Below are 25,975 nucleotides of genomic sequence, written 5' to 3'. Positions count from 1 at the left end.
TATTCACAATAACTAAGTTCTGGACCTAAGTGTCCACTGATGCATGAGTGGATAAAGCAAATGTATGTAAACATATGCGTGATCTAACCTATGTGGAATCTAACACAGTTGAACTCAGAAGCAGAGAGTTGAATGGTGGTTGCCAGGATATAAGAGATGGGGTGAGGGAAGGTGAGATGTTGTTAAAGGGTATAAAAAAAATTGATGAAAAGGTAATGTCCTATTATAGGCTAAAGATGGCCAACCCAGGGGAATTCATGTGGAGGTCAGAGTGTAAGCAGGTGTGAGTGGATCCAGCAGAAGGAAACATGGCTACCAAAGTGTTTGAATCCATTGGCAAGTTTGGCCTGGCTTTAGCTGTTGCAGGAGGCGTGATGAACTCTGCCTTATATAATGTGGATGCTGGGCACAGAGCTGTCATCTTTGACCGATTCCATGGTGTACAGGACATTGTGGTAGAGGAAGGAACTCACTTTCTCATTCCTTGGGTTCAGAAACCAATTATCTTTGATTGCCACTCTCGACCACGTAATGTGCCAGTCATCACTGGTAGCAAAGATTTGCAGAATGTCAGCATCACACTGCGCATCTTTTTCCAACCTGCTGCTAGTCAGCTTCCTCGAATCTTCACCAGCATTGGAGAGGACTATGATGAACGAGTGCTGCCATCCATCACCACAGAGATCCTCAAGTCAGTGGTGGCTCGCTTTGATACTGGCAAACTGACCACCCAGAGAGAGCTGGTCTCCAGGCAGGTGAGCAATGACCTTACAGAGGGAGCAGCAACCTTTGGGCTCATCCTGAATGATGTGTCCTTGACACAGCTGACCTTTGGGGAGGAGTTCACAGAAGTGGTGGAAGCCAAACAGTTGGCTCAGCAGGAAGCAGAGAAGGCCAGATTTGTGGTGGAAAAGGCTGAACAGCAAAAGAGAGCCGCCATCATCTCTGCCGAGGGTGACTCTAAGGCAGCTGAGCTGAGTGCCAACTCACTGGCCACTGCAGGTGATGGCCTGATTGAGCTGCGCAAGCTGGAAGCTGCCGAGGACATAGCATACCAGCTCTCACGCTCTCGAACATCACTCACCTGCCAGCGGGGCAGTCCGTGCTCTTCCAGCTGCCCCAGTGAGGGTTGCCCTGCCCGCACCTCCTCAGGCCACCTGGGCCACAGCCCCGATTCTGAACACCACCTTTCTTCTACCCCTACCCCAGAAATCACTGTGAAATTTCATAATTGGCTTAAAGTGAAGGAAATAAAAAGTAAAATCACTTCAGATCTCTCTAAAACGAAAACAAAACAAAACAAACAAAAAAGATGGCCAACCCAAATTCCTATGTTGAAACATCCCACAAGTTAATTGTATTTGTCATTTTGACGTTGTAGAGCCCCTGTCAATGGGATTAGGACCTTTATGAAAGAGACTTCAGAGAGCTGTTTTGCCCCTTCCACCTTGTGAGGTCTCAGGGAGAAGATGGCTATCTGTGAATCAAGGAGCCAGCCCTTACCAAACATGGAATCTCTTGGTGTCTTTAAGACATGCAAGACGTAGTAATGGAAAAATTTAAAAACTAAAATCTCAGAGCAACTCTTACATTCAAATTAAAAGCAGGACCCTCTTTTAAAGGAAGTGAGAATAAAAGAAAGAATCATACAGGAAATATTTAAAACCAATAAAGTGAAATATATCTCTGAAAATTTGTAAAAAGACATAGAAATTAGAAAAAGAAAAATTTACAAGTCTAAAAGTTCTGAAATCTAAGTATAAAAAGTTTTAGGAAGAAAGAAGGAATGCATGAGAGAAAATTATTAAGCAACACAAGAAAGTGACTCAAGTGAAGGACCTGGGTTTCCAGACTGAAAGGACTCAGACAATGCCTTCCATGAAGAATAAGAACTGGGGCTGTAGTTGAGTGGTACAGTGCTTGCCTCCCATGTGTGAGGCACTGGGTTTGGTCCTCAGCACCACATAAAAATAAACAAAGAGAGTGTGTCCATCTACAAAACAAAAAGTAAAAAGCCAAAAACAAAACATGTACAGCAAGCATGGGAATCTCGCGTAGGAAAATAGAATATATATAAAATCAGAGTAATCCCTTTTATCTTTCATAGTTAAAATTCAATAGATGATGCCTAAGCTTGAAAATAAGGAGGACTGATGATGTTCTTCATTGGAATAGTCATGAAATTCATTTGGAAAATAAGAGTTCCAGAATAGCCAAAGCAATCCTCAGCATGAAAAGTGAAGCAGGAGGCATTACAACACTAGACCCTAAATTATACTACAGAGCTATAGTAACAAAAACAGCATGGTGTTGGCACTAAAACAGATATGAAGACCAAAGGGACAGAATAGAAGAGACAAACTCACCTAAATAGTTATCTCATACTAGACAAAGATGCCAAAAACATACACTGGAGAAAAGATAGCCTCTTAAAAAAACGGTGCTGGGAAAACTGGAAATCCATATGTATCAAAATGAGATTAGAGCTGGGTGTAGTGGTGCACATACCCAGTGGCACAGAAGGCTGAGGCAGGAGGATCCCGAGTTCAAAGCCAGCCTCAGCAAAAGCAAGGCACTAAGCAAATCAATGAAACTCTCAATAAAATACAAAAAAGGGCTGGGGATGTGGCTTAATGGCTGAGTGCCCCTGGGTTCAATCCCTAGCATTCCCCAGCCCCCCATAATAAACGGGATGGTATCAAACTAAAAAGTTTCCTCACAGAAAGGAAACAATCAAAAATGTGAAGAGAACTGGGCTCGGTGGCACAGGCCTATAATTCCAGTGGCTCAGGAGGCCCAGGCAGGAGGATCATGAATTCAAAGCCAGCCTCAGCAACTGGGAGGTGCTTCAGTGAGACCCTGTCTCTAAATAAAATCCAAAATAGGGCTGAGACGTGGCTCAATGGTCAAGTGCCCCTGAGTTCAGTCCCCAATACCCACCCCTCAAAAAAGAATGTGAAGACAGAGCCTGAGAAAATTTTTCACCTACACCTCAGTGGTAAAGTGTTTGCCTAGCATGTGTGAGGCACTTGATTCAATTCTCAGGACCACATATAAATAAAGTTTATCAACAACTAAAAAAAATTTTTTTAATTCTTTAAAAAATGAAATTAATCTCCTATTTCTCACCCTGCACAAAGTTCAACTCAAAATGGATCAAGGACTTAAACATCAGAACACAGACCCTGTGCCTACTAGAAGAAAAAGTAGGCTCAACTCTCTATCATATCAGTTTAGGAACTGAATTCCTCAACGTGACTCCTAAAGTGCAAGAAGTAAAATCAAGAATTAAGAAATGGGATGGTATAAAACTAAAAAGCTTCTTCACAGCAAAGGAAACATTCAAGAATGTGAAGAGAGAGCCTAAGAGAAAGGAAGAAAATCTTTGCTGCTTCAACCTCAGAGCATTAATATCTAGGATATACAAACAACTCAAAAAACACCAAAACAAACAAACAACAAAAATTAAAAAAACACCAAATAACCCAATCAATAAATGGGCAAAGGAACTGGACACTTCATGGAAGAAATACAATCCGCTACAAATATGTGAAAAAGTGTTCAACATCACTGACAATTAGAGAAATGCAAATTAAAAGTACACTGGGGCTGGGGTTGTGGCTCAGTTGTAGAGCGCTTGCCTAGCATGTGTGAGGCACTGGGTTTGATCCTCAGCACCACATAAAAATAAAATAAAGGTATTGTGTCCACCTACAACTGGAGAATAAATGTTTTAAAAAAATTAAAAGTACACTGGGATTTCATCTCATTCCAATCAGAATGACACTTATCAAGAATATAAGTAACACTAAATGTTGGCAAGGATGTGGGGGAAAAGGTATACTCATACATTACTGGTGGTACTACAAATTGGTGCAACCACTCTGGAAAGCAGTAAGGAGATTCCTCAGAAAACTTTTAGAATGGAACCACCATTTGACCCAGTTATCCCACTCCTCAGCATATACCCAGAGGACTTACTATAGTGATGGTGGCCACATCAATGTTTATGGCAGCTCAATTCACAATAGCTAAGCTATGGAACCAACATAGGTACCCTTCAACAGATGAATGGATAAAGAACATGTGGTGTATATATATGTAATGGAATATTACTCATCCATAAAGAATGAAATTATGGCATTTTCTGGTAAATGGATGGAACTGGAGACTATCATGCTAAGTGAAATAAGCCAATCCCCAAAACCAAAGACTGAATGTTCTCTGTGATATTTAGATGCTGACTCACAATAGGCAGAGGGGAGGGAGGAGTGGAGTTTCATTGGATTGGGTGGGGGAATGGAAAGACAGAATTAATTGAACGTAACTTCCAATGTTCATATACCAATACACAACCAGTGTAACTCCACATCATGTACAACCAGAAGAAAGGCAAGTCATACTCTGATTATGTATTGTATGATGTGTCAACATATATTCCTACTGTCATATATAATTCTAAAAATAAAAGAAAATAAGAGGATTATGGATATGTTATTTAGAAATAGGAAGTGAGTCGTCCTTGGCCTCCTATTTCCACTCCTAAAAATTAATTTGATGTAAAAAAAATGTGTATTGCTTTAGTAAAACAACAGCAACAAAAAAGATGAAAATAAAACAGTGGCTCTCCTTTTTGTACCTGGATAAGGCCTAACCTTAGCAAAGTTATCTTAGTTCTTAGAAGATGAAGGGCTGATGTCTGTTTCTTCCTACCTCTGAGACATGAATGCTTTATCTTTGAAGGTATGTAGCAAAATCTTTCAGATTTGGGCACACTTAAGATGCACAAACTAAGCCCTGGGAAAACGGGCCATAGAAAGTGAGAATGAAGCTGAGTTAGTGCTTTCTGCATACAAATATTGAGTAAAAAGTATACTGATTAAGATTTCAGAAATGAAAAGTGTACAGTTATCTTTTATAATAATTCTGTTCCAGAAGTTTCTATTGGACTTCCTTTTTAACTTCGTAAACTTCACATGTCCTTATTTTCTTTAATAAATGGAGATTACCAAGTGGCTAAAAGCATGAGCTCTGATGTCTGCCTGGGGTTGAATCTTTGCTCTTGCTCTTGCCAGTTTGAATGACACTGGTTAAATCTCTTTCTATGAAATGTGGATGATAACTACTGCTATAGATCATATAAACATTGCCAACACACATGGTTAGTGCTGTCTCACATAAATACAAGCTATTACAATTAACACTTCACTTCCTAGAAGGTGTTTTTTACAGTTTTATCACTGGGGTCATCTCATTTGCTCTTCTTAATACACCTTAATTATATAAATTAGGTTTAAGAAGTTAATACATTTTGGATAACACATACTTACAATTTATTCATATTTTAAATTTAATAGTCTTTATTGATAATCTCCTCCAGAGAGCTAGAAAAGGATCCTTGAGCTGGAAGAGGGGTTGGTTCTTGCAGAGTGGTAAAAGTTGGCAGCAAAGGAGGGGATCAGGGCTGGGGCTGTAGCTCAGTGGCAGAGCACTTGCCTAGCATGTGTGAAGCACTGGGTTCCATCCTCAGCACCACATAAACAAATAAAGGCATTCTGTCCATAACCAACTACAAAAAAATTTGCGGGGGGTTAGAGTCCAGGGATGATGAGTCATTGTAGACAAATACTGACACTATTGTTTTAGATGTTCAGATTTTGCAACATTTTCCTGGGCATGGCAAATTCCCTTTACTAATGATGGAAAGCCAGATTCTTACTATTGAGACTAATATTGTGAGATGTTTACTTTATCCATCCCCTTGTACCTTTAAGGCTGAGATGGCTGGAAAACAGTTTGATCCTCCACACTGGCTGAACTGCTATCTTGGTGGGTTTTGTGAGAGTAGACACTGGTCAAGAAAGTAGTATTCTGAGAACTGCAATCAATTGTGGAAAGACTTAGATGAGTATCCTCTAAATCCCTAATTCCTTGTTATCTTGGTGATAACCCCTTAGTAACCTCACTTAAAGGAGTTGCCTTGGAGAAAAGCCCACATGCCCTATATGTACAATCCCTTATTGTCTCAAAGACACAACAAAGATGCTGGAGAAATAGCTCAGTTGGTAGAGTACTTGCCTCACATGCACAAAACCCTGGGTTCAATCCCCAGCACCACACACACACACAAAGACACAACACAGCTTGAATCTGATCTGAAAACTTTTGTGTGTGTGTGTGTGTTGCTGGGGATTGAGCCCAGGGCCTTGTGCATGCAAGGGAAGCCCTCTACCAACTGAGCTATATTCCCAGTCCCCTTGATCATATTGATGATATGTAGAATAACTGTGGAAATAGATTTTGAGTATATAAGGCCTTACTTTAAGGCAAGAACATGATTTTAAATTGCACCAAATTATCAATATTAGGGTACTGCTGTGGCTTGAATGTTTTTCCCCAAAATTCCTGTTGAGAACTCCCCAGAGTTCTGCCAATGGTATTTGGAGGGGAGAACTTTTGGAGGTGACTAGATCATGGGAGCTCTGCCAGCAGGGATGGACTCACTCATGGATTGAATTATTGAGTTATTGAGGGAATGGCTTTGTTATGTAAGTGAGCTCTCTGGCACACTTGCTGTCCCTCATCATGCTGCCTTCTGCCACATTTTGATGCAGAAGCAAGCTCTCACCAGATGCCAAGATGCTGGCACCATGCTCTTAGACTAGCCAGCCTCCAGAATCACAAGTTGAATATATCTCCATTCTTTAAAAATTACCCACCTGTAGTACTGTTAGAGCACCAGAAAACATACTAAGACAAGTACACCTATAGTAGAGATTCTGGCTTAGTTTGTGAACTTGAACAAATTGGAGTGGTTCTGATCCCTTGATTGAAGGACATTTGATTCAGCAATGGCTCATCTAAATTGGAAGTGAAATGCTAGAAATTCATCGATACAATGAAGGAAATGAAAGACACACTATGTGGAGAAGATTTAATATATGTGATCCTTTAGCTATTTTTCCCTTATCAGAAGTCTAGCCAATTGATGCGTAAGTAAGGGTCTCATCAGATGCTGAGATGCTGGCACCATGCTTAGACTAGCCAATTGATGGATAACTCTTTACAAAGGCATTAAGAAAAAGCACTGGTGAACAAAGCACCTGCATTCTAGAAAAGATTTAGAGTATGTCTGTAAGCTAGGGCAGTGGGAGATGCTTCAGTTAAAATGGACTCCCTGAGTCAATGTGCTTTGCCAAGATTAATGTGTCTTGAAACAAATTATAGTCATTCATTGCTTGGCAATGAAGATGCATTCTGGGAAGTGTGTTAGGTGATTTCTAGGTGGTGCAAACATCAGAGAATGTACTTACACAAACTGAGATAGTATATACTAAGTTGATAATTTGATGCAGCTTCTTGTTGCAATCAAGCACAGTAAACACAAGGTCTACAAAGCTGCTGCTGGCATAACATGGCATACTGTTTTACAGTGAATTTTTTTTTTTTAAATAAGAAGTATACTCTAAAACAATGATTCAGAGTACAGTAAATACATAAAGCAGTAACACAGTCTTTGATGATCATTATATCAAGTATTATACTTTACACAATTATATGTGCTCTATTTTTATATGACTGGCAGCGCAGGTTTGTTTACATCAGCATCACCACAAACATGTATGTGCTGTGCTATGTTACACTAGCTATGATATTACTAGGCAAGAGGAATTTTTCAGCTCCATTACATTATAGAACCATCACTGCATACAGTCCATTGTTGACTGAAACATCATTATGTGGCACATGACCATAGTTCACTTAACTGCTAGACTAGAAAAGTGGGAAAGTTACTATAATAGGCAGCAGGACTCACAGGACAATCAGTAGAGTCTAACACAAAGTTTGGCCTAGGATAATCGATCAATTGATGTACAGAATCAAAATAGACTCCATGGTCCTATTTATGTAATTAAAAACCACAGGTCTGATGTGAGCCACTCTAGTACTCATCCAATATTCAGGTCTGATTTGTTTCACATTCCTGGATCCCTGAAAGGACCCTGAATAATATCACAAGTATGTAATATGTATTTATCTCTTAACCTTCTCCAAAGTAACCCTGTGGCCCTTTACTAGAGTAATTATGCAATGCAGAAATTCTTAGACCTTGTGGGATTACTTCTTGAGTTAATTCTAATTTCTGTGCACCAGAACACCATACATCTATTCAGAGTAGAGCCTATTGGAAGTCAGCATGGTAAAAGGAGCTTTGACAAGTTCACCACAATAAATCCCAAACCATCCTTTGGTTACTTTTTCCATTTCCTGAGTACTAAGATAAGCAACTAACAGTTAACACACACTAGTTTCCTAAAACAAGTTTTTTTTTTTTTTTCCCCCAGTGCTGTGGATTGAACCCACCAGGGATTCATAAGTTCTGGGCAAATACTCTATCACTGAACTACAACCCAGCCCTCTTTTCTTAAATTTTAATGATGGGATACAATTGATGTCACTTTACAATGCTGTCAACATTGGAAGTGTCTCAAATTACTACTGTTGTTAAGGGAACAAGGTTGCTAATGTTAGAACTTGGTGGAATTTTTAAGTATTTCCTTTTCAGGTTGATGTAGTACCTTATCAGTTTCAAACTACTTTCTATTAAACATTTTTACTGGGGGAAAATGTGCATTTATTATGTGAAGCTAATACACTATATGTGTATTTTAGATAATACTAAGTTCCATATTTCTATATCAGATAAAGCTTCTTGCATAAAACCCAACTCAGCATCAACCCAACTCAGTATGTCATTCTGAGACACATTTAGCAAAATCTGAGATATTCAATATAACATGTACTAAATCAGATAATTAAAAATGCTGGTTTGCTTCCTTTTTCTTTTTGTTCTTTTTCTGGTAATGGGGATTGAACCTAGGGAAACTTTTACCACTTACTGGGCTACATTCCCAGCCTTTTTTGAGACAGGGTCTTGCTAAATAGCCAAGGGCCTCAAATTTGTCATCCTCCTGCCTCAGCCTCCTAAGCTGCTGGGATTACAGGTATAAGCCACTGCACAATAATTTTACTTCTAATTAAACAAAAAAGAAGGAAACAATAACACTTATTTTTGTGTTCATTTGGAAGTTATATTTTTTTAACATTTTTTAGTTGTAGGTGGACACAATACATTTATTTATTTTTATGTGGTGCTGAGGATGGAACCCAGTGGCTATGTATGTATGCTAGGTGAGCGCTCTACTTCTGAGCCACAACCCCAGCCCTGTAAGTTACAATTTTAAGTGGCAAAAGGTGTGAAGTGTTTTTTTTATAGTCACTGTAAAAACTGTCATATTTCACCTATTTTTAAAATTTTACTGAAATATGATTACATTAATTGGAGAAAAGGAAAAAAGACATTCTCTTGGAAATATACAAAGAGATTTTCCTTTATTTCACTGATGACTCTGCCCCAACCATAACTGATTTTCTGTATGGCATGGGAGAGTTTTTTTTTTTTTAATGTAGTATTTTTAAATCTTTCCGTTGTAACTGCTCCAATACCTTCATTTTAATGATTGCAAACAGTTCTTTCCCTTGAGAAATACTTACAGGTAAATATTAATTAAATCCTTAAAACAAAAACTTTGTATAGCAAATTCTTTCTTCATCTAAATTCAGAGGTGCTTTACCACTGAACTATATATCCCCAGCCCTTTTTACTTTTATTATTTTGTTTTTACCTTGATACAGGTTTTCATTAAGTTGCTGAGTTTGGCCTTGAACTTGTGATCCTCCTGCTGTAGCATCATAAATTGCTGGGATTTATAGGCATGTGCATCTGCACCAGGCTCATCTAAAATCTCATATTCAAATTAAGCAAGAATACTGATGGAAACAAAAATTTTTTTCCAACTAATGTTTATAGTTATGTTAATCTGGGCTACTTCTATGAAAAATGTACACATAAACATGCCCTTGAAAAAACCAACACCAAAACTAAAAAAAGAGTTTTATTTCTGAATGGTAGTACAACTAAGTGAATGAATAGTATACATGCATTAACTGAGGTACTTGAGATCACTTGTTTAATTTATAACAAAATCTCTCCTCATTAGGATTTAGGTACTTATATGTTAGAATGGTCTCAATTTATTTTAACAAAAATCTTTCTCTGAAGTTGAGTCATATAGATTATATCTTGTAAGAAAATGTATTTCTTTCTCAGGCAAGTATTTAATTTCTCCAAAGCTAGTAATTTAAAAGATGACTGTGTACAGAAGTATGATTTCTTAAAAATCGGAAAATATTTTAGTTTTATATTCATGAAATATATGAGAACCTCCTATTTTATTTAGGATTGTCTTAGTATATAAAAGGTTTCAGCTTCATTTTGTATACGATATGTGGAAAAATATAAACATGATAATCAGTTTAAGCAGAGATGTGAATGGTAAAGGATAAGCCAGGCATGGTGGTAGTCCCAGCTACTCAGGAGACTGAGGCAGGAGGATCACTTGAGCCCAGGGGTCCACATCCAGCCTGGGCAACACAGCAAGACCCTTTCTCTTGCGGGGGTGGAGTGGGGGAAGGAGCTGTGGTGTTTCTCAGTAGTAGAGTGTTTGTTTGGGGCCCTGGGTTTGAGCCTCAGCACTGGGGAAAAAAAAAAAGTAAAGGACAGCTTCTACAATGTACATAAATTCCCAATACTAGGTATGTAAACCTATTAAACAGTAGGGTGATCCTCAGTCAGAAACTTGGCTTTATATAAAATGTTTCCATTAATATAATTTTAAATTTTCTTTAAAATAAGAAAAACTTGAAAAGCAAGGCTCCCAAAACCAGCTAAGTTAGAAACTGCTAATTTTCTGAATGAAAGCAGCACTGTTTTTTATTTTTACACCACTGAATTGGAAGAATAGAAAAGAACTACAGTTGGTATAGAGAAATGTTAGATCATTTATACAGACACCTGAGAATAAACTCTACAGTTACCATCTTCTACAGCCACTTGTTTCTGCTTTGTCATTCACTGACATTTCAACCCTATCAGCTACTGTATCTTCAGATGCTGATTGGACATTGCCTTCTGACTGTCCTCCAGTGTAAGTGGGGGTGCTATATTTTAAAAGAATAGATTTAAACTGCATCAGAGGTGCATCTGTACGAACACCCATTGGGTCAAAGTGAGTTCGGCTGACTCGAAAGCCTGCTTGAGAAAGATAGCACAAAAACTTTTTCAACCTGCAATAAGGAAAAGAAAAAAGATAATTAGGTTTTTGTATTTTTATTTAGATCACAATGTTATTAAAATATGATATACACACTTTGCCATTCACTGGCTGTCTTACTTGGGCATGTTCATTCCTTTAATGCTGTGTCTGTGGATGTTATAATAAAAGGGAGGATGTTCAGTACTGACATCAGTCTTCTGCTTCTTGGCTAAATTTGTAATTATCTCATTACTTCTTCTCTTTCCTGAAACACACACAGTTAGCATTCTCTTAAAAAGATTATTTATTCTAGATATTTTATTTTATTAAAAAAATTTTTTTTTCATATTTATTTTTTAGTTTTAGGGGGACACAATATCTTTATTTTTATGTGGTGCTGAGGATCAAACCTAGTGCCCTGTGAGTGCCAGGCGAGAGTGCTACAGCTTTGAGCCACATCCCCACCCCCATAGGTATTTTATATATACATATATTTTTTGGTGCTGGGGATTTGAACCCAGGGCCTTGTACACATGAGGCAAGCACTCTACCAACTGAGCTATATACCCAGCCCTTCTAGGTATTTTAATTGTTTGTTACTCATGTAACTTACTTAGGACCCTAAGCACCTTAGAGTTGTATAATGAGACCCTATACAACTGTATTTTAAAGTATACACACATCCCAAAATAAGAGAAAGGCCATATAATAAATGCTTATGGCTAGAAAGTAAGGTCTTCTGGTTAATCAAATGGAATTGCCATAAATCAAATATTCATGAGCAATTTTTAAAGTATTAGAATAAAGTTTAATCCGAATGCTATAACTTTATCATCTATAACTTAATTCTCTAGTTTTCCTGAAGGGATCACCACATTATTAAAGATGTGAACAAAATACCTTTTGAAATTTGGAACTGTATTAATGCTGATTAAAATAAGTTTTACTATAGTTTTGTTGTTGGCATTATATGGTAAAAGAAACTTTCTTCCCCAGTACTAGGAAATGAACCCAGGGGTGCTCTATGTCCTTATTGAGCTACATCCCCAGCCCTTTTTTATTTTGAGACAAGGTCTTGCTAAATTGCCTAGCCTGGCCTCATACTGCAATCCTCCTGTCCTCCTGCCTCAACCTCCAGAGTTGCTGGGACAGGTATATGACACTGCACTCAGCCACCAATGCAATCTCTCTTTCCACCTCTGCTATATTCCTTTCTGCATGGATACATATATGTGTACTTACATACATACCTTGTGTAATGTAATCTGTTGTGACATCATCTGTAGTTTTAATAAATACACCATTTTCTTCTAAAAAAAAGTGAGAAAACAGTATTTTCCAGATGACATTAAACAACAATTCAAAGTTTAAATAAAAATTTATACCAAATTCCATCTTTGGGATGTGTGTGTGTGTGTGTGTGTGTGTGTGTTACTAGGGATTCAAACTAAGAATTTGTGTATGCTAGGAAAATACTGTACCACTGAGCTGCACTGTAGCCCTTCTATATTTTTTTGGTATTGGAGATTGAAAGCAGGGGTGCTTTACCACTGAGTTACACTCCCAGCCTGTTTTATTTTTTGAATCAGGATTTCACTAGGTTGCTTAGGGTCTTGCTAAGTTGCTAAGGCTGGTCTCGAACTTGTGATCTTCCTATCTTAAGTCTCCAGAGTTGCTGGGATTACAGGTGTGCACCACCATACTTGATCATCTACAGTGGGTTTTATATAGGATTTATATAGTGATTATATAGGAGACTCTGTGGCCATAACAGGTTGTTAAGAATGACATATTTTAATGTTCTATAATAGCAACCTCTTTTCACGGCTTATAAGGTAGTATATTTAGTAGACCCACTCTAATATCAACAGCCAGCTATGACTACAGAAGTCTATTTATATTGAGAAGAAAAAAAGTAACTTTACTGAGTGATAAGTACCTTCTATGTCTCAATGGACAGTACTAACATTTGTGGCCATACCATTCCTAGAATGACCTAAGGGTTCTTTCTAGAAAGTACATACAGGGTAATAAAATTTATATCTAAGTTTTCTTATTTATTTTAATCAAATAAAATTAAAAACAAAAGGGAGATTATTTTAATGAAATCACATTCATTTCATGACCCTAAGAATAAATGTGAAGAAAACTATGTATTTTAAGGAAAATGGGAGCTAGGGATATTGGTTCAGTGGTAAAGCACCTGCCTGGTTATGTGCGGGGTCCTAGGTTTGCTCCTCAGCACAATAAACAAACAAAAAACCACACACACATATACATACACACAAAAACAAACAACCCCCGCCCCCAAACAAACATTCTGTGGTGCTGGGGATTGAACCCAGCTACATCTACCAACTGAACTATATCCCCAGCCCACCCCTCCTCAAAAAAAAAAAAAAAAAAAAAAAAAAAACCAAATGAAATGGTAACAAATTATCTTTAGTGTTCAATTATTCACCTTGCTTGTTAGGATTTGAAGATGCATGAACTGAAAATTGACTTTGAGGAGTACATTCTGATTCAAAGATTAAGGTCTTTATTAGAGTCTGAATTTCATCCAAACCATGGTGAAGAGATTCAAACAACATCCTTTTGAGGAATCCAGTATTGAAAAGGGAACTTGACCTGAAAAAGAAATGAATATATAGAGCACTGGGTTTAAGAAATATTTACTTTCTTTCAAAAAATAAGTCTCAAAAAAAAAAAAAGTCTCTATAATATATAAAAAATAGGAATTCAAAAAGAATTTTTGATCTTTAATATTCTTTATTTTCTATTTTTCCAATGCTATTATTAAATCAGTTCTCTAAACTAGTAGGATTAGCCAAGAAAACTGCATTCACATTAAACCAATAAGAATTTACAGTTTTCATTAGTTGTACAGTACTATGATACTTGGGTATGTGTAGAGAATATACCAGAATACAATGCTGACCCTATAAAAGCCTACAAATGTAGACAAAATTTGGACAGAAACAATATATTGCAGAGGTATTTACAATGCACATTCTCATCAGTAAATCTTAAATTTTGTTTATATATGGTAATAGGTGGGAAGAAATATAAAAATTATATGTGGTAGTGGTGATGTGGTTTAAAAATGGCCCAGGAGTTAATGTGGTATGCTTCACATTGAGAATCACGGATATAACTGACAAAATATGAAATTCTAAGTTAGATAAACCTGGTTACCAAGCCCAGCTTCAGCAGTTACTAGCTACGTAATACTGCTTTTGAGTTTTGTATTCTTTATCATGCAATGGAAAATAAATGTTCTCACAAACTTGTTATGGGAATTAAGTCAGGTGGCATATGTACAATGCCTAGTATAAAGTATATCCTCAATCAATGTAGCCATTATTACTATATATGATTTTAGAGTGTCAAATGAATGATCAACATAAGCTAGGCAAAAAGGAATTTAGAGATTATTTTGGGTTGAAGCACTAAGGAGAGACTTCAAAAGGGAAGTACAATTTGAACAGGGGGTGGGAGAGAGAAGGGATGTATTCTGGATGAGAGTAAAGCAGATCAATAGTTTTGAGTGAGGAAATCATAAGGCATGTGTTAGAACTCAGTCTTAAGAGACAAAACACCTAAATTTCTGATCCTGATTGTGCAAATAACTATTTTTTAGGATAAGTTTTAGCAGCATTAAAAAACGTTGTGTTATAATTTCCTCATCTGTAAAATGAGGGATCTGGGCTAGAACATCTTCCTTCTGAACCCAGCCATCCGTTATTCTTAATTTCTGCAGTTCTGAGATCCGTGAGTAGGATCACTCAATTGCACATGATAGAGGTGAGTGAGTGCTGGAAGGTATCATCACAAACATATTTACCATTTGTGCCAATTTTTTAGGTTTAGTAGATGGCTAAGCCTTGATCTTGTAAAAATAGCAAAGAAGAAATATGTAATAGTTCATGTCACAATGTTGTTAGCAGTTTCCTATTTCTATAAAAATCTCTAGTAACAAAAAAAACTTATGATACAGATTCTAATTAAACACAATTTAAGGCTTTAAAAACACAGTAACTTGTTATCAATGATAAAAAAAACCACAATACATTAAATATCTGAAGCTTTATCCTATCCAAACAGCTTGACCTAAGACAAAGGCAGACATTTTATAGTTTTCTCACTAAAAACTAATTCCTTTAAGACCTTTTGTATTAGTTGATTTTTAAAAAGTCATTGTGATCATTTTACAATCACAACCTAGATTTTTAATGATTAGTTTTAAAAAGCTTCCTTCTTACTATTCAGAATGAATTGTCTAGTTTGTAGATAATCTAAGCTTCTCCTCCTTAGTGTTGTCACAAACTAAGGAGAACAATGGAAACAAATGAACCTTAAGTTCATAGGGGAGAGAAGTCATAATTATTTGCCTAGACTTAAAAATTCAATCTAGGGCTGGGTTTGTGGTTCAGCGGCAGAGTGCTTGCTTAGCATGTATGAGGCACTGGGTTCGATTATTAGCAATTAAAAAAAAAAAAAAAAAAAGTCCATCAACAACTAAAAAATTAAAAAAATAATAAAAATTAAATTTGAATTTGCTTGCCCTTTACCACATAATCAAAAGTTGACAATCAGCAAATCAATACATAAAGCAATTCTGAATATGTGATGCTTAGGCAGGCACATACCACAGAGGTCCAAGTTCTATTGCTGTCTTTCCAGGCATGCTTCCATGACAGTTACAGGGTAGCTGTCTATATGGGTTTTCTATTAAAAAAAAAATAAATAAAAAAAGAGAGAAGAGAGAGAGAGAGAGAGAGAGAGAGAGAGAGAGAGAAATCAAAGGAGAAATGACTAATGCAAATAGTAGTAATTGTTATATTAATAATAATTTATAGTTACTATATATTGAGGATCTACTATATGCCAGGTATTATGCTAGGTATTTTTATATGTATTTTAAAAACTTAATCCTTATAATTCTCTGAAGGTACTATTAAAATCACAATCATACAGATTTAAGAGGATTAAAGCTTAAGAGGTTGTAGAAAACCAAGTTAAGTGGTTATTTTAATAGAGACATAGCTGAAAGTAGCTTTTAGTTACTATACTTTATGAAATAATGTTAAGGAGAAAGTCATAACAAATTGGAACAAATAAATTAATCAATTAAAAGATTTAAAACACAGAAGAACATGAAGAAATTTTTTAAAAAAGGAGTACTAAATCTTCAATTTCACAGGATTTTCATATTATTGGGGTATAAGTTATGTGCAATAAAACTATACTCATTTTATGTGAAAAGGTAGATGAGTTCTAACAAATGCATATACCCACATAATCAACATCTCAATCAAAAATATAGGCATTTTTCATAAGTTTAACTGGGAAGAAAATAAGTTTACTCTATTTCTATTATAATAGGCTTCATATATATCCAGTACCCAAAATGTAGGCCAGAAAAGTCTAATTCAGTTTGAAGAACAATTAGAGGCTGATAAGGAAAACTGGGGTGGTATTAGCACTGTTCTTAAGCTTCCAAAATGGAGCAACATTCTACTAGGGGGACTTTTAAATTCTCTAAATGCCCAATGTTATAATTTCAACTTTTTTTTTTTTTTGGGGGGGGGGGGGAGGCAGTGCTAGGAATTAAACCCAGGGCCTCCTGTGTGCCAGGCAAGTGGCCTACAACTGAGCTACATCACCAGCCACCGGAATAGTTATTTTATTTCATTATTGTGTTTTCTTTTTGGGGGGCGGGGAGAGGGAAATGGAGAGAGGGGGAGAGAGAGAAGGAGAGAGGGAGGGAGGGAGGGGAAAGAAAAGAGAACACAGAGAGGGAAGAAGTAGGAAAGAGAGAAAAGATGCAAAGCAGTCATTTTAAACTAGAAACTCGCCTCCACATGTGGATCATGTCTGTAATCCCAGTGACTCAGGAGGCTGAGGCAGGATAATGGCAAGTTTGAGGTTAGTTTGGACTACTTACTGAGACCCTAGTCAAAAATTAAAATAAAAAGTGCTGGGGTTTGTAGCTTTGTGGTAGAGAGCTCCTGGGTTCAATCCCTAGTCGCCCCCACCTCCAAATAAATGAATGGGAAACTCTCTAACTAACCATCCCTAACACCAGACTATTTCTGGATTAAGCATTCACTTTCTTGGAACAGCCTGATTCAGTCAGTAAATCCTAGATACATCCAGAACCTAAGAATAATCCTTCTGGTAGAAACATAGGTCCATAACTTCTTACAATATTATTGTTATTCAGTGCAATTAATGGCGTAATCTATAGTTGTTAAACCTTTTTAAAAATATACTAAGATAAGTAATGTGACACGATGCCCTCCATTATCACCATCATACAGTACTTGAAGAAAGGAAAAGTATTCTATGCTTAGAGGAAATTTCAAAATCATAGTATCTATTTTCCCTAATTAATGTGATTAAAAAAATACTGGTTTATTTACTTAGAGAGAGAGAGAGAGAGAGTGAGTGAGTGTGTGTGTGTGTGTATGGTGGTAAAGCTTGAACCTAGGGGTGCTCTACCTCTGAGATACATCTCCAGCCCTTTTTATTTCAAGTCAGGGTCTTGCTAAGTTGCCAGGGCTGGCCTTGAACTTGTGATCCTCCTGTCTCAGTGAAATGAGAGAGAGAGAGAGAGAGAGAGAGAGAGAGAGAGAGAGAGAGAGAGAGAGAGAGATATCTAATACCAGAAACTCTCTGAAAACACACAATTTTGAGGAAGCATTGCTGTAACAGACATAAATAATGCTAAAAATCCTCTGTAATCAAAATGGCATGGCAGCCATTGGTGGTGGTGTGTGCCTGTAGTCCCAGCTACTCAGGAGACTGAAATAGGGTGGTAACTTGAGTCCAGGAGTTCAAGATCAGCCTGGGCAACACAGTGAGACCCTGTCTCAAAAAAACTCTAAAAAAACAATAAATATGGTGGTAGGGGTATGTGTATAGGTATCCAATCACTGAAACAAAGTAGAAAATCCAGGAACAAACTCAAATACATGTGGAAGTTGGTATAAGATAAAGAAGATATTCTCAAATCAGTTAAGGAAAAATGGACTATTTATTTAATAAAATATAACCTACCTTGAACCACTTAGGAATATGAAAGGTCTATTGACAGACAAAAATCTAGAATACATATAAGTATGACTAACTTTATAATAGCAACAACAAAACACTCCTGTATTAAACAAAAAAGATGCAAACCCAAGTGATGAGATGAGAAAAAAACAATTGTGACTCATGTAATAAGAGCTAAACTCTAATATATAAAGAGTTCTCAAGAATTCATATTTAAAAATACCCAAAACTTCTCAAGGCCAGTCCAGGCAACTTAGCATGAGCCTGTCTCCAAACAAAATAAAAAGGGGTGAGGATGTAGCTCAGTGGCAGAATGTTTGCCTAGTATATACACAGAGAGGGAATACAAGGCCATGTAAGGCTTGAACCTAGCGGTGCTCTACCTCTGAGATACATCTCCAGCTCTTTTTATTTCAAGTCAGGGTCTTGCCAAGTTGCCGGGGCTGGCCTTGAACTTGTGAACAAGCCATGGGTTCAATCCCCAGTACTACAAAATGCAAGCAAACAAAACCCAGCAAACCAAGAACTTAACCAAAAATAATGGGCAAAACTATAATTTCTATGTCCAGTAAAGTAAATAGAAAAATAGCTCTTTCTGAGGGCATGAGCCACAGTTTTGCTTTTCTCTTGTATCCTCAGGCCTGGCATATAGTAGAAACTCAATAAATGTTTACTGAATGGATTTTTAAACTGGTAGCTTTTATATTCAGCCAGAACATGATAATTATTTTTATAAAATTAATGATTTGTATCAGCCTAGACAAAAGTAATCTGACTTATGTTCCTAAAATTAGTTGACAGTGGAAACTAAGTTATTTCTAGATGTTTCAATAAAGGGCAGGGCTATAGAACAAAAACTGTACACCATGAGAAAATAACTTTAATAAACTCACTCGAATGTCTTGTCTGTTGATCAAAGTAAATCCAGTATAGTAAATAACAAAGTTAGCACTGTAATCTTTAAAATCAAAGGACAACAATATGTATAATTAGGGATGTAATAAAAGCTTTTCATTGGAGGCTTACAGATTATAAATTAAACTTAATATACAGTTAAGATGAAATTGAACTTACCTTCTACCATATTACCATCCTTCTGAAAAATTCTTTCTTCACACCACTGACAATGGATTAGGTACTGAATTTTCTTCGCTGTTTCATCAGCTGAGGTAGGCCCCCTCAAAACTCTCACCACCACCAAAACAAAATGTTCCAGAGCCACTGCAAATAGTACTTCTATGCCTTTGTTGCATCGGGCTGCAGCTCTATTAAAAATTTTTTGAAGTTATTTTTGGGTGATTATTATTTTCTTTTATTTGGCATTATAATGACAATACTAATGTGAACAGTAAACTATGGGTGGGTTATGGTAAATAAAGGAAAATTCAATATCTAGTAGTAATGCTTTTAAAAGATCATTACCAGAACTTTACACAAATAGAAATACATGGATAAAGAACGCCCAGGAGGGTCTTTGGTCTTGACATTTTCCCTTATGATAGCCTCTCCGTAGGACTATATATTCTGGTTTTCAGAGTCACTTTGTTTCTCGTCCTTAACATTAGCTTTTTTCTATAAAAGCTTCTTTGAAATAATATATATTTATGTACGTTTACTGAGTACTGATTATAGGCATGATAGTATGCTAACTGCTGAATATTTAGAGAACAATGAATACTAAAAGTCTTTTCTACCATTAATTACAGATTTTTTTGGACTGGATTAAGTTCTACCAGGTAAACCATTTCTGAATTTGTTATATTATAAACAGTTTTAAGTATGTGCAGTAAGTTATAGGCAGCACAAAATGTGCATAGGATTTTTGAGTTAATTAGTGATAACCCCAAAGGTCTATTAATCTGTGTTTAAATTGAGGCAGGAATTTCCATCTAAATGCTGTAGAACTTGTGTTTGAGCTAGTAAACTGGCTAATCATTCATTATCTATACTCCTAATTCCAATTATATTCTTGTTCTTCTAGCATAATATTCTACAAGTAATAGGTGCTCAAAAAAGTCTTCCCCATTTCAATGGTTATTTCTGATGAGAAGCTTCTTAGTTTGTAAGATAATTTTGTAGAATAAAGTTTATAAGCCATCCTTTTATTCAAACTATATGAAGATGAAATGGACATAAAACAAATAATCCTCTCTAAATCTAAGAAGTTTTTGTTTTCCATATCATGTTACTATCTCCTATCTACCCTAATCGTTAAGATAAATAGATATGAAATTAATTTTTACTTATATCTTTTCTTTCTTACTACTTTAATTATTTTAATAACATGTTGGAGAGTAAACTAAATATTTTAGATATAAACTTTTAAATAAGGTTTAACAGAATATAAGATTAAAAACACAATAAAACAAATTCATATTAGCGATTTGGGATACAGAATCTTTATTTCACATTTTTTGAAAAATAATGCCTGTAATCCCAGCAACTTAAGAAGCTGAGGCAGGAGGACCGTGAGTTCAAGACCAGCCTCAGCACTTATCAAGCCCCTGAGCAACTTAATGAGACCCTGTCTCAAAATAAAACGTAAAAAGAGCTGGGGATGTGGCTCAGTGGTTAAGCACCCGTGTTCTATCCCTGGTACCAAAACAAAAACAAAAAGAAAACAAAACATGATCTAAGCATTCATTTGTAGTATTCTTTCAATCATTATGAAAAAACATTAGGTATACGATTGGCCATCTGGTACCTCGCCACTGCGGCTACGACAATTCTGGCAGCTAATTCCTTGTAATACTCAGTTCGAACAATGTTACATCCATAGTGACGTCGGGCAACGTGTTGTGCCTTGGCATACAAGGAACTGATATCTGTAGATGTCACTGATACTATGCCAAGGTTCCTTATATTTCTGAATGCAGAATCTAGATAGTTTACTGATGTTCCAAAAGGGTCTAGGTGTCTAAAATCAGAAAGAATATAGACATATTTAAACTCATATTAGTAACCAAAATCATACCCCTGTAATTATTTCTAATAAGATTTTATGATTCAAAAGTACCTTACAATCTATTTAAAATACATGGTTCTGTTTTTAAAATAATAAAGTAGTTATATCATAGATCAGAAATATAAATCATAAATCAGGCTAAAAATGCTAGAAAGTTTTCTTATCGCATACTTTAAGCCAATGTAAAAAGCTGTATTAATTTAAATAAACAACAACAATAAATTAATTTAACTCCCCCTCCCCCCAACCCAAATGTCCAGGTCAGTTTAACAAGTGACATAGCAAATCTTTTTCACTTACATGAAATCAAAAGATCTTAAATGCATCAGTACATTGGCATCCATTTTGGTCACCTTAATATTACCAAGATTTTCTTCTCCTTCTTCAAGAATATCATCACCCTCTTTCTTTTCCTTACTGTCTACCACCACTTTCAATTTGTTTAAATGGCAGTTTTCCTGAATCAATGTCACAGAGTTTTCATTCAAGTCATTAATTGTAACTTTGACTGCATTTCCAAGGTGCTTTGCCCACTGTAATCCCATTATTCCTTAGGGAAAATGGAGAAGATAACTAGTTTTTAAATTATAATAACTAAAGAATAAAAACAGTATGAAAAGAATATATTTTTATATATAAATCAAATTCCTTCAAAAATCTTAGTATTTTCATGAACAATTCTTATTTTACTTTCTTAAAAAAATTTTCTCAAGAAGTTAACACAAAAATTTGCCTAAAATTTTTAATACTTCTTACAATACACTTTTTATGAACCTTGTTCAAATAAATGTTCCATGTACTTTTAAAATTTATTTTATAGAATTGGTTGTTATTATCACTGTTTTTTTTTTCTTACAATGGAATAGTATTTCAAACAAAATCTTAAAGAGAAACTCAATATATAATAATAACAACTGTGGGGATACTCTGCTGGAAGGGAGAATGACAGGGTGACATTGTCCTGCTGAAGTTTACCTTCACATGCCAAAATATAAAAAAATAACTTTTCTAGAATAGCGATTTTCAAATACTGCACAAAATCATCACTGTGAGTTCAAAAGAACTTGTACATATAAGCAAATAATCAAGAATTTAGACAAAGAATTCCCCTCCTCACAGGCTTTGCATACTGACAGGATTAGTCATAAGTAACAGACATAAACACAACCAATTCGATTAGAACGCCCCTATGTATTAGAAATAATGACCATTTTCTCCATGCGTGTGTCTCATAAATGGAAAAAGTTCTTATCTACTGTGCATTAAGGTCTTTACATATTCTCATAAGTTCTAATGTCCTCATTAACATGGTAAATATGCATATGGCAGCTACAAACCCAGATATAAGGTTATGAAGACACATTAAAAAGAAAAGGCTGAGAAAAATCTTTCTTAGACATCAGCTTTAATAATTTCAGATTAAAAACAAGAGTAAAGAAAAAGGGCGTGTAAGGAAAAACACGGGAACATAGATTTGGAATAGTGGGTTGGGATCAGATTATGAAGAATATTAAATTGCTATTTGAGAAGTATGGACTATAGGTAGTAAAGATAGATGACTTTTTTGATTGAGAAGTAACAATATTAATGTAGTTCTTCAGAGGAATGGCTGTTTGGCAGTAATACAGAAGACAAATTAGAGGGAAGAGACAGATTATAAACCAGGGTACTAATTAAAGACAACTAAAATACACTTGAAAAAGGAGTGAGTTATAGTACCAAAGAAAAATCAAGAGATGTGGTGGCTGAGTTGATCTGACGAGAGTAGAGAGGAAAAGAGGAGCAAAAAATTATTCAATTTTCGTAGTTAGGTGACTCAGAAGTGTTAGTTCATTACTTTTACCCTATTTGCACGGAGACATTACCAATGAAGGTGTTGGTAGTAGCAGTAGTAATAATATAATAAAGGTGATCCTCAATGCTTTCATGGCATTTTCTACTTAACAGGTATTGTTCTAATGACTTTAACTATATTAATTTACTTAAATCTTCACTGCTAGAAGTTGCATACTGGTGTTGTCTCCTCCACTACTCCACTTCTATACATAAGCAATTTACTGTGGTCATACAACTAGTACATAATGAAGCTGGGACTTGAACCCAGGCAGTTTGGCTCTATAATCCATGCTTTTAATCACTGTTTTTCACCAAGGAGAGGAGCATAGGAAGGAGAGATTCCTCATGCTTGCTAAGAGCATAATCCTAAATTCTTTATGAAGAAAGCCTTGAACTGGGTACAAGTGGCTATTAAGAAACCATCTACTGTTTCCCTTATCTTTTCTCTATTGTTAAAAATCTCTTGGGGGGGCTGGGGTTGTGACTCAATGGCAGAGCTCTTGCTTTGCACATGTGAGGCACTGGGGTTGATCCTCAACACCATATAAAAAAATAAACAAAATGAAAATATTGTGTCCCATGTATAACTAAAAAAATATTAAAAAAAATCTCTTGGGAAGAAGAATGACTTTCAAAGTTGAAGGCTACGCAATGGTTATTACAACACACAAAAAAAAGAGTCATCAGTTGCTTCCTGATTATAGAAAATAAGCATTCTTGAAAAAATAATTTATAACTGAATCTGACCAAACCATCAGTTTATTTATTTTTATTTTTTTATGGTGCTAGGGATTGAAAAACCAGGCCTTTTGCATGCAAGGCAAGCACTGTATCAACTGAGTTATCTCCCCAGCTCTGAAACCATCAATTTACAAAAATACAAGAGAGAAAGGAAAATGTTATATGAACCATAGCAATACAATCAGCAAAATCTAGACTGTCAGAACTCTATAGGTCAAAAGACCTGTTATATCAAGAAATAATTAACACACACACACACACACACACAGACATATATAATTAACACACACTCTTTAATAAGAGTTAAACAGCAAACAAAATACATAGTCTAGATTCTGATTTGAACTTTTAAAAACAAAACTGGGCATATATATACAACTGGTGATATTAAAGAGTTATTCTTATTTTTTTAGGTGTGATAATGGTATTATAGTTTTATTTATTTAAAAAAATTCTCTTTTAGACATCCAACTTAAATATTTACATGAAATAACACATACATGGTTTGTTCCATATTAATGGGGATTGAGCAACTGAGGTGTGGGGTATGGGGAAACAGATAAAACAAGACTAAGTATGAGGTGATTATTTCTGAAGTGAGTGATAAGACACACAGGGAGTCATTAATTATACTCTTTGCTTTTGTATATACTTAATAGACAAATAAAGCTGGGAGCGGCAGTGCACGCCTATAATCCCAGCAACTCAGGAGGCTGAGGCAGGAGGATCATGAATTCAAATCCAGCCTCAGCAATGGTGAGGCAGAAAGCAACTCAGGGAGACCCTATCTCTAAATAAAATACGAAATAGGATAGGGGATGTGGCTCAGTGGTAGAGTGCCCCTAAGTTCAATCCCGAGTACAAAATAAAAGAAAGTAAAATAAAGGTATTGTGTCCATCTATAACTAAAAAAAAATAAAATAAAAACTATATATTTTCTAGAAAAAGACACTGTAAAAAATTGAGAAAGAAAATGGGATTCCAAAAATACTTCCTTCCTTACCAGTCGCTCCAAAGGCATCTAGACATTCCAGAGGTTTTCGTTCCTTAGCCAAAGCAGCCAATGTGCAGAATATCAGCTGTCTAGAAGAAAGTAATATAAAGGTAATTTTACGAGATTATAGCTTCATTATTGTAGATTTTATTTCATTTAAGAAAAGTGAGAATTGGAAGGGGTCTCTAGTTACTGTACAAACTATTTTGAAAAGAGAAGCAATAAAATATATCCCCATTTTAATAGCATAAAAAACTTAAGAAATTAAATTATGAATTTAATTAAGTTCTATCTAATAAGCCTTTCTTCATTTACTTATTAATAAAAGTGGCCTATGAAAGTGCAGCCTATTCATTAATTATATAAAATTAGGCCAATTTAACTTTCTGACAAAAACAAAACAAAGAACCATACACATACACACACACTAAATAAAACAAACAAAAAACTAGATTGGTAGTCTGCACCTAAAGTTTAATACATTAGAACCATAGAGGTTAAAAAAAAGATATCTGTAATGATTTGAAATAGCCCATAACCCCTTTAAAAAAAATTATCTTACCGATTTAGTTTCATTTTGGGATTAAAATAGGAATCTGTTTTCTGAGGTATAGAATAGTTAGGACAAACTTGTACATCTGTGTCTGTTTCTTTCAAAATTTCAGTACATGGTTTAGCAGTAGAAGCTAAGATTGAAAAAAAAAAAGATTTCAGGAACAAACAAAGTTATTCTAAACATCTAAAACAACATACATTTGAAAAAAAACTATATTGTTTTGTGTTAATGTAAGCAGTTGGGTAAATAATAAAACCAAAAAAACTCATTTATTCATCACTGTCTCCAAAAAAATGTTGCACCCAGGTAAGTATCTGGTGAATGAAAGAAAGTGTATTCACTTAAAATCTTGACTGCATAACATACCTACATATCTGTACTATGATATCTAAGGACAATCATTTTAAGATAGCATGAAATCCTAAAATACCTTTATGATTCAGCAAATAACACTGTTTTTATACGGCTGCTAAATATGTTTTATGATGGTCTAATTGTTAGAAAAAATGAGTATGAGCATCTCTGTATGGTTGCATTCTACCAGCCAGTATAGCTGAGTAAGAATCACTGTTTCCTAGGAACCAGGTGTGGTGGTGCAAACCTGTAATCCCAGGGGAGGCTGAGGCAGGAAGATAGAGAATTCAAAGATAGCCTCAGCAATTTAGCAA

The 25,975-nt window shown here is 35.6% G+C and overlaps 1 protein-coding gene and 1 pseudogene across 3 annotated transcripts in view; one reads left to right on the top strand and one right to left on the bottom strand.

Annotated features, from left to right (window-relative positions):
• Positions 1–253: 253 nt before the first annotated feature.
• On the top strand, positions 254–1,126 carry LOC114092440 (prohibitin 1 pseudogene; annotated as a pseudogene).
• Positions 1,127–9,376: 8,250 nt separating this feature from the next.
• Positions 9,377–25,975, bottom strand: part of Trmt1l (tRNA methyltransferase 1L) — a 28,196-nt gene continuing 11,597 nt past the window's right edge. For 2 of the 3 annotated variants that reach the window (XM_027934884.2, XM_071600227.1), the window contains exons 6-15: positions 25,314–25,437; positions 24,761–24,840; positions 21,481–21,730; positions 20,920–21,132; positions 19,290–19,480; positions 15,806–15,884; positions 13,618–13,784; positions 12,407–12,466; positions 11,295–11,421; positions 9,377–11,187 (exon numbers count right to left, since the gene is read on the bottom strand). In XM_027934884.2, the coding sequence (XP_027790685.2) occupies positions 10,935–11,187; positions 11,295–11,421; positions 12,407–12,466; positions 13,618–13,784; positions 15,806–15,884; positions 19,290–19,480; positions 20,920–21,132; positions 21,481–21,730; positions 24,761–24,840; positions 25,314–25,437 (1,544 nt within the window). In that variant the 3' untranslated portion in view covers positions 9,377–10,934. The remainder of the gene's footprint in view (positions 11,188–11,294; positions 11,422–12,406; positions 12,467–13,617; positions 13,785–15,805; positions 15,885–19,289; positions 19,481–20,919; positions 21,133–21,480; positions 21,731–24,760; positions 24,841–25,313; positions 25,438–25,975) is intronic. The other variant, XM_027934885.2, reaches the window with a different exon arrangement.

The sequence above is a fragment of the Marmota flaviventris genome, chromosome 12 (genome assembly GCF_047511675.1).
Source record: "Marmota flaviventris isolate mMarFla1 chromosome 12, mMarFla1.hap1, whole genome shotgun sequence".
NCBI classification, from domain to species: Eukaryota; Metazoa; Chordata; class Mammalia; order Rodentia; family Sciuridae; genus Marmota; species Marmota flaviventris.
The sequence above is the reverse complement of the archived record's forward strand: the minus strand, read 5'-3'. Positions and strand labels throughout refer to the sequence as shown.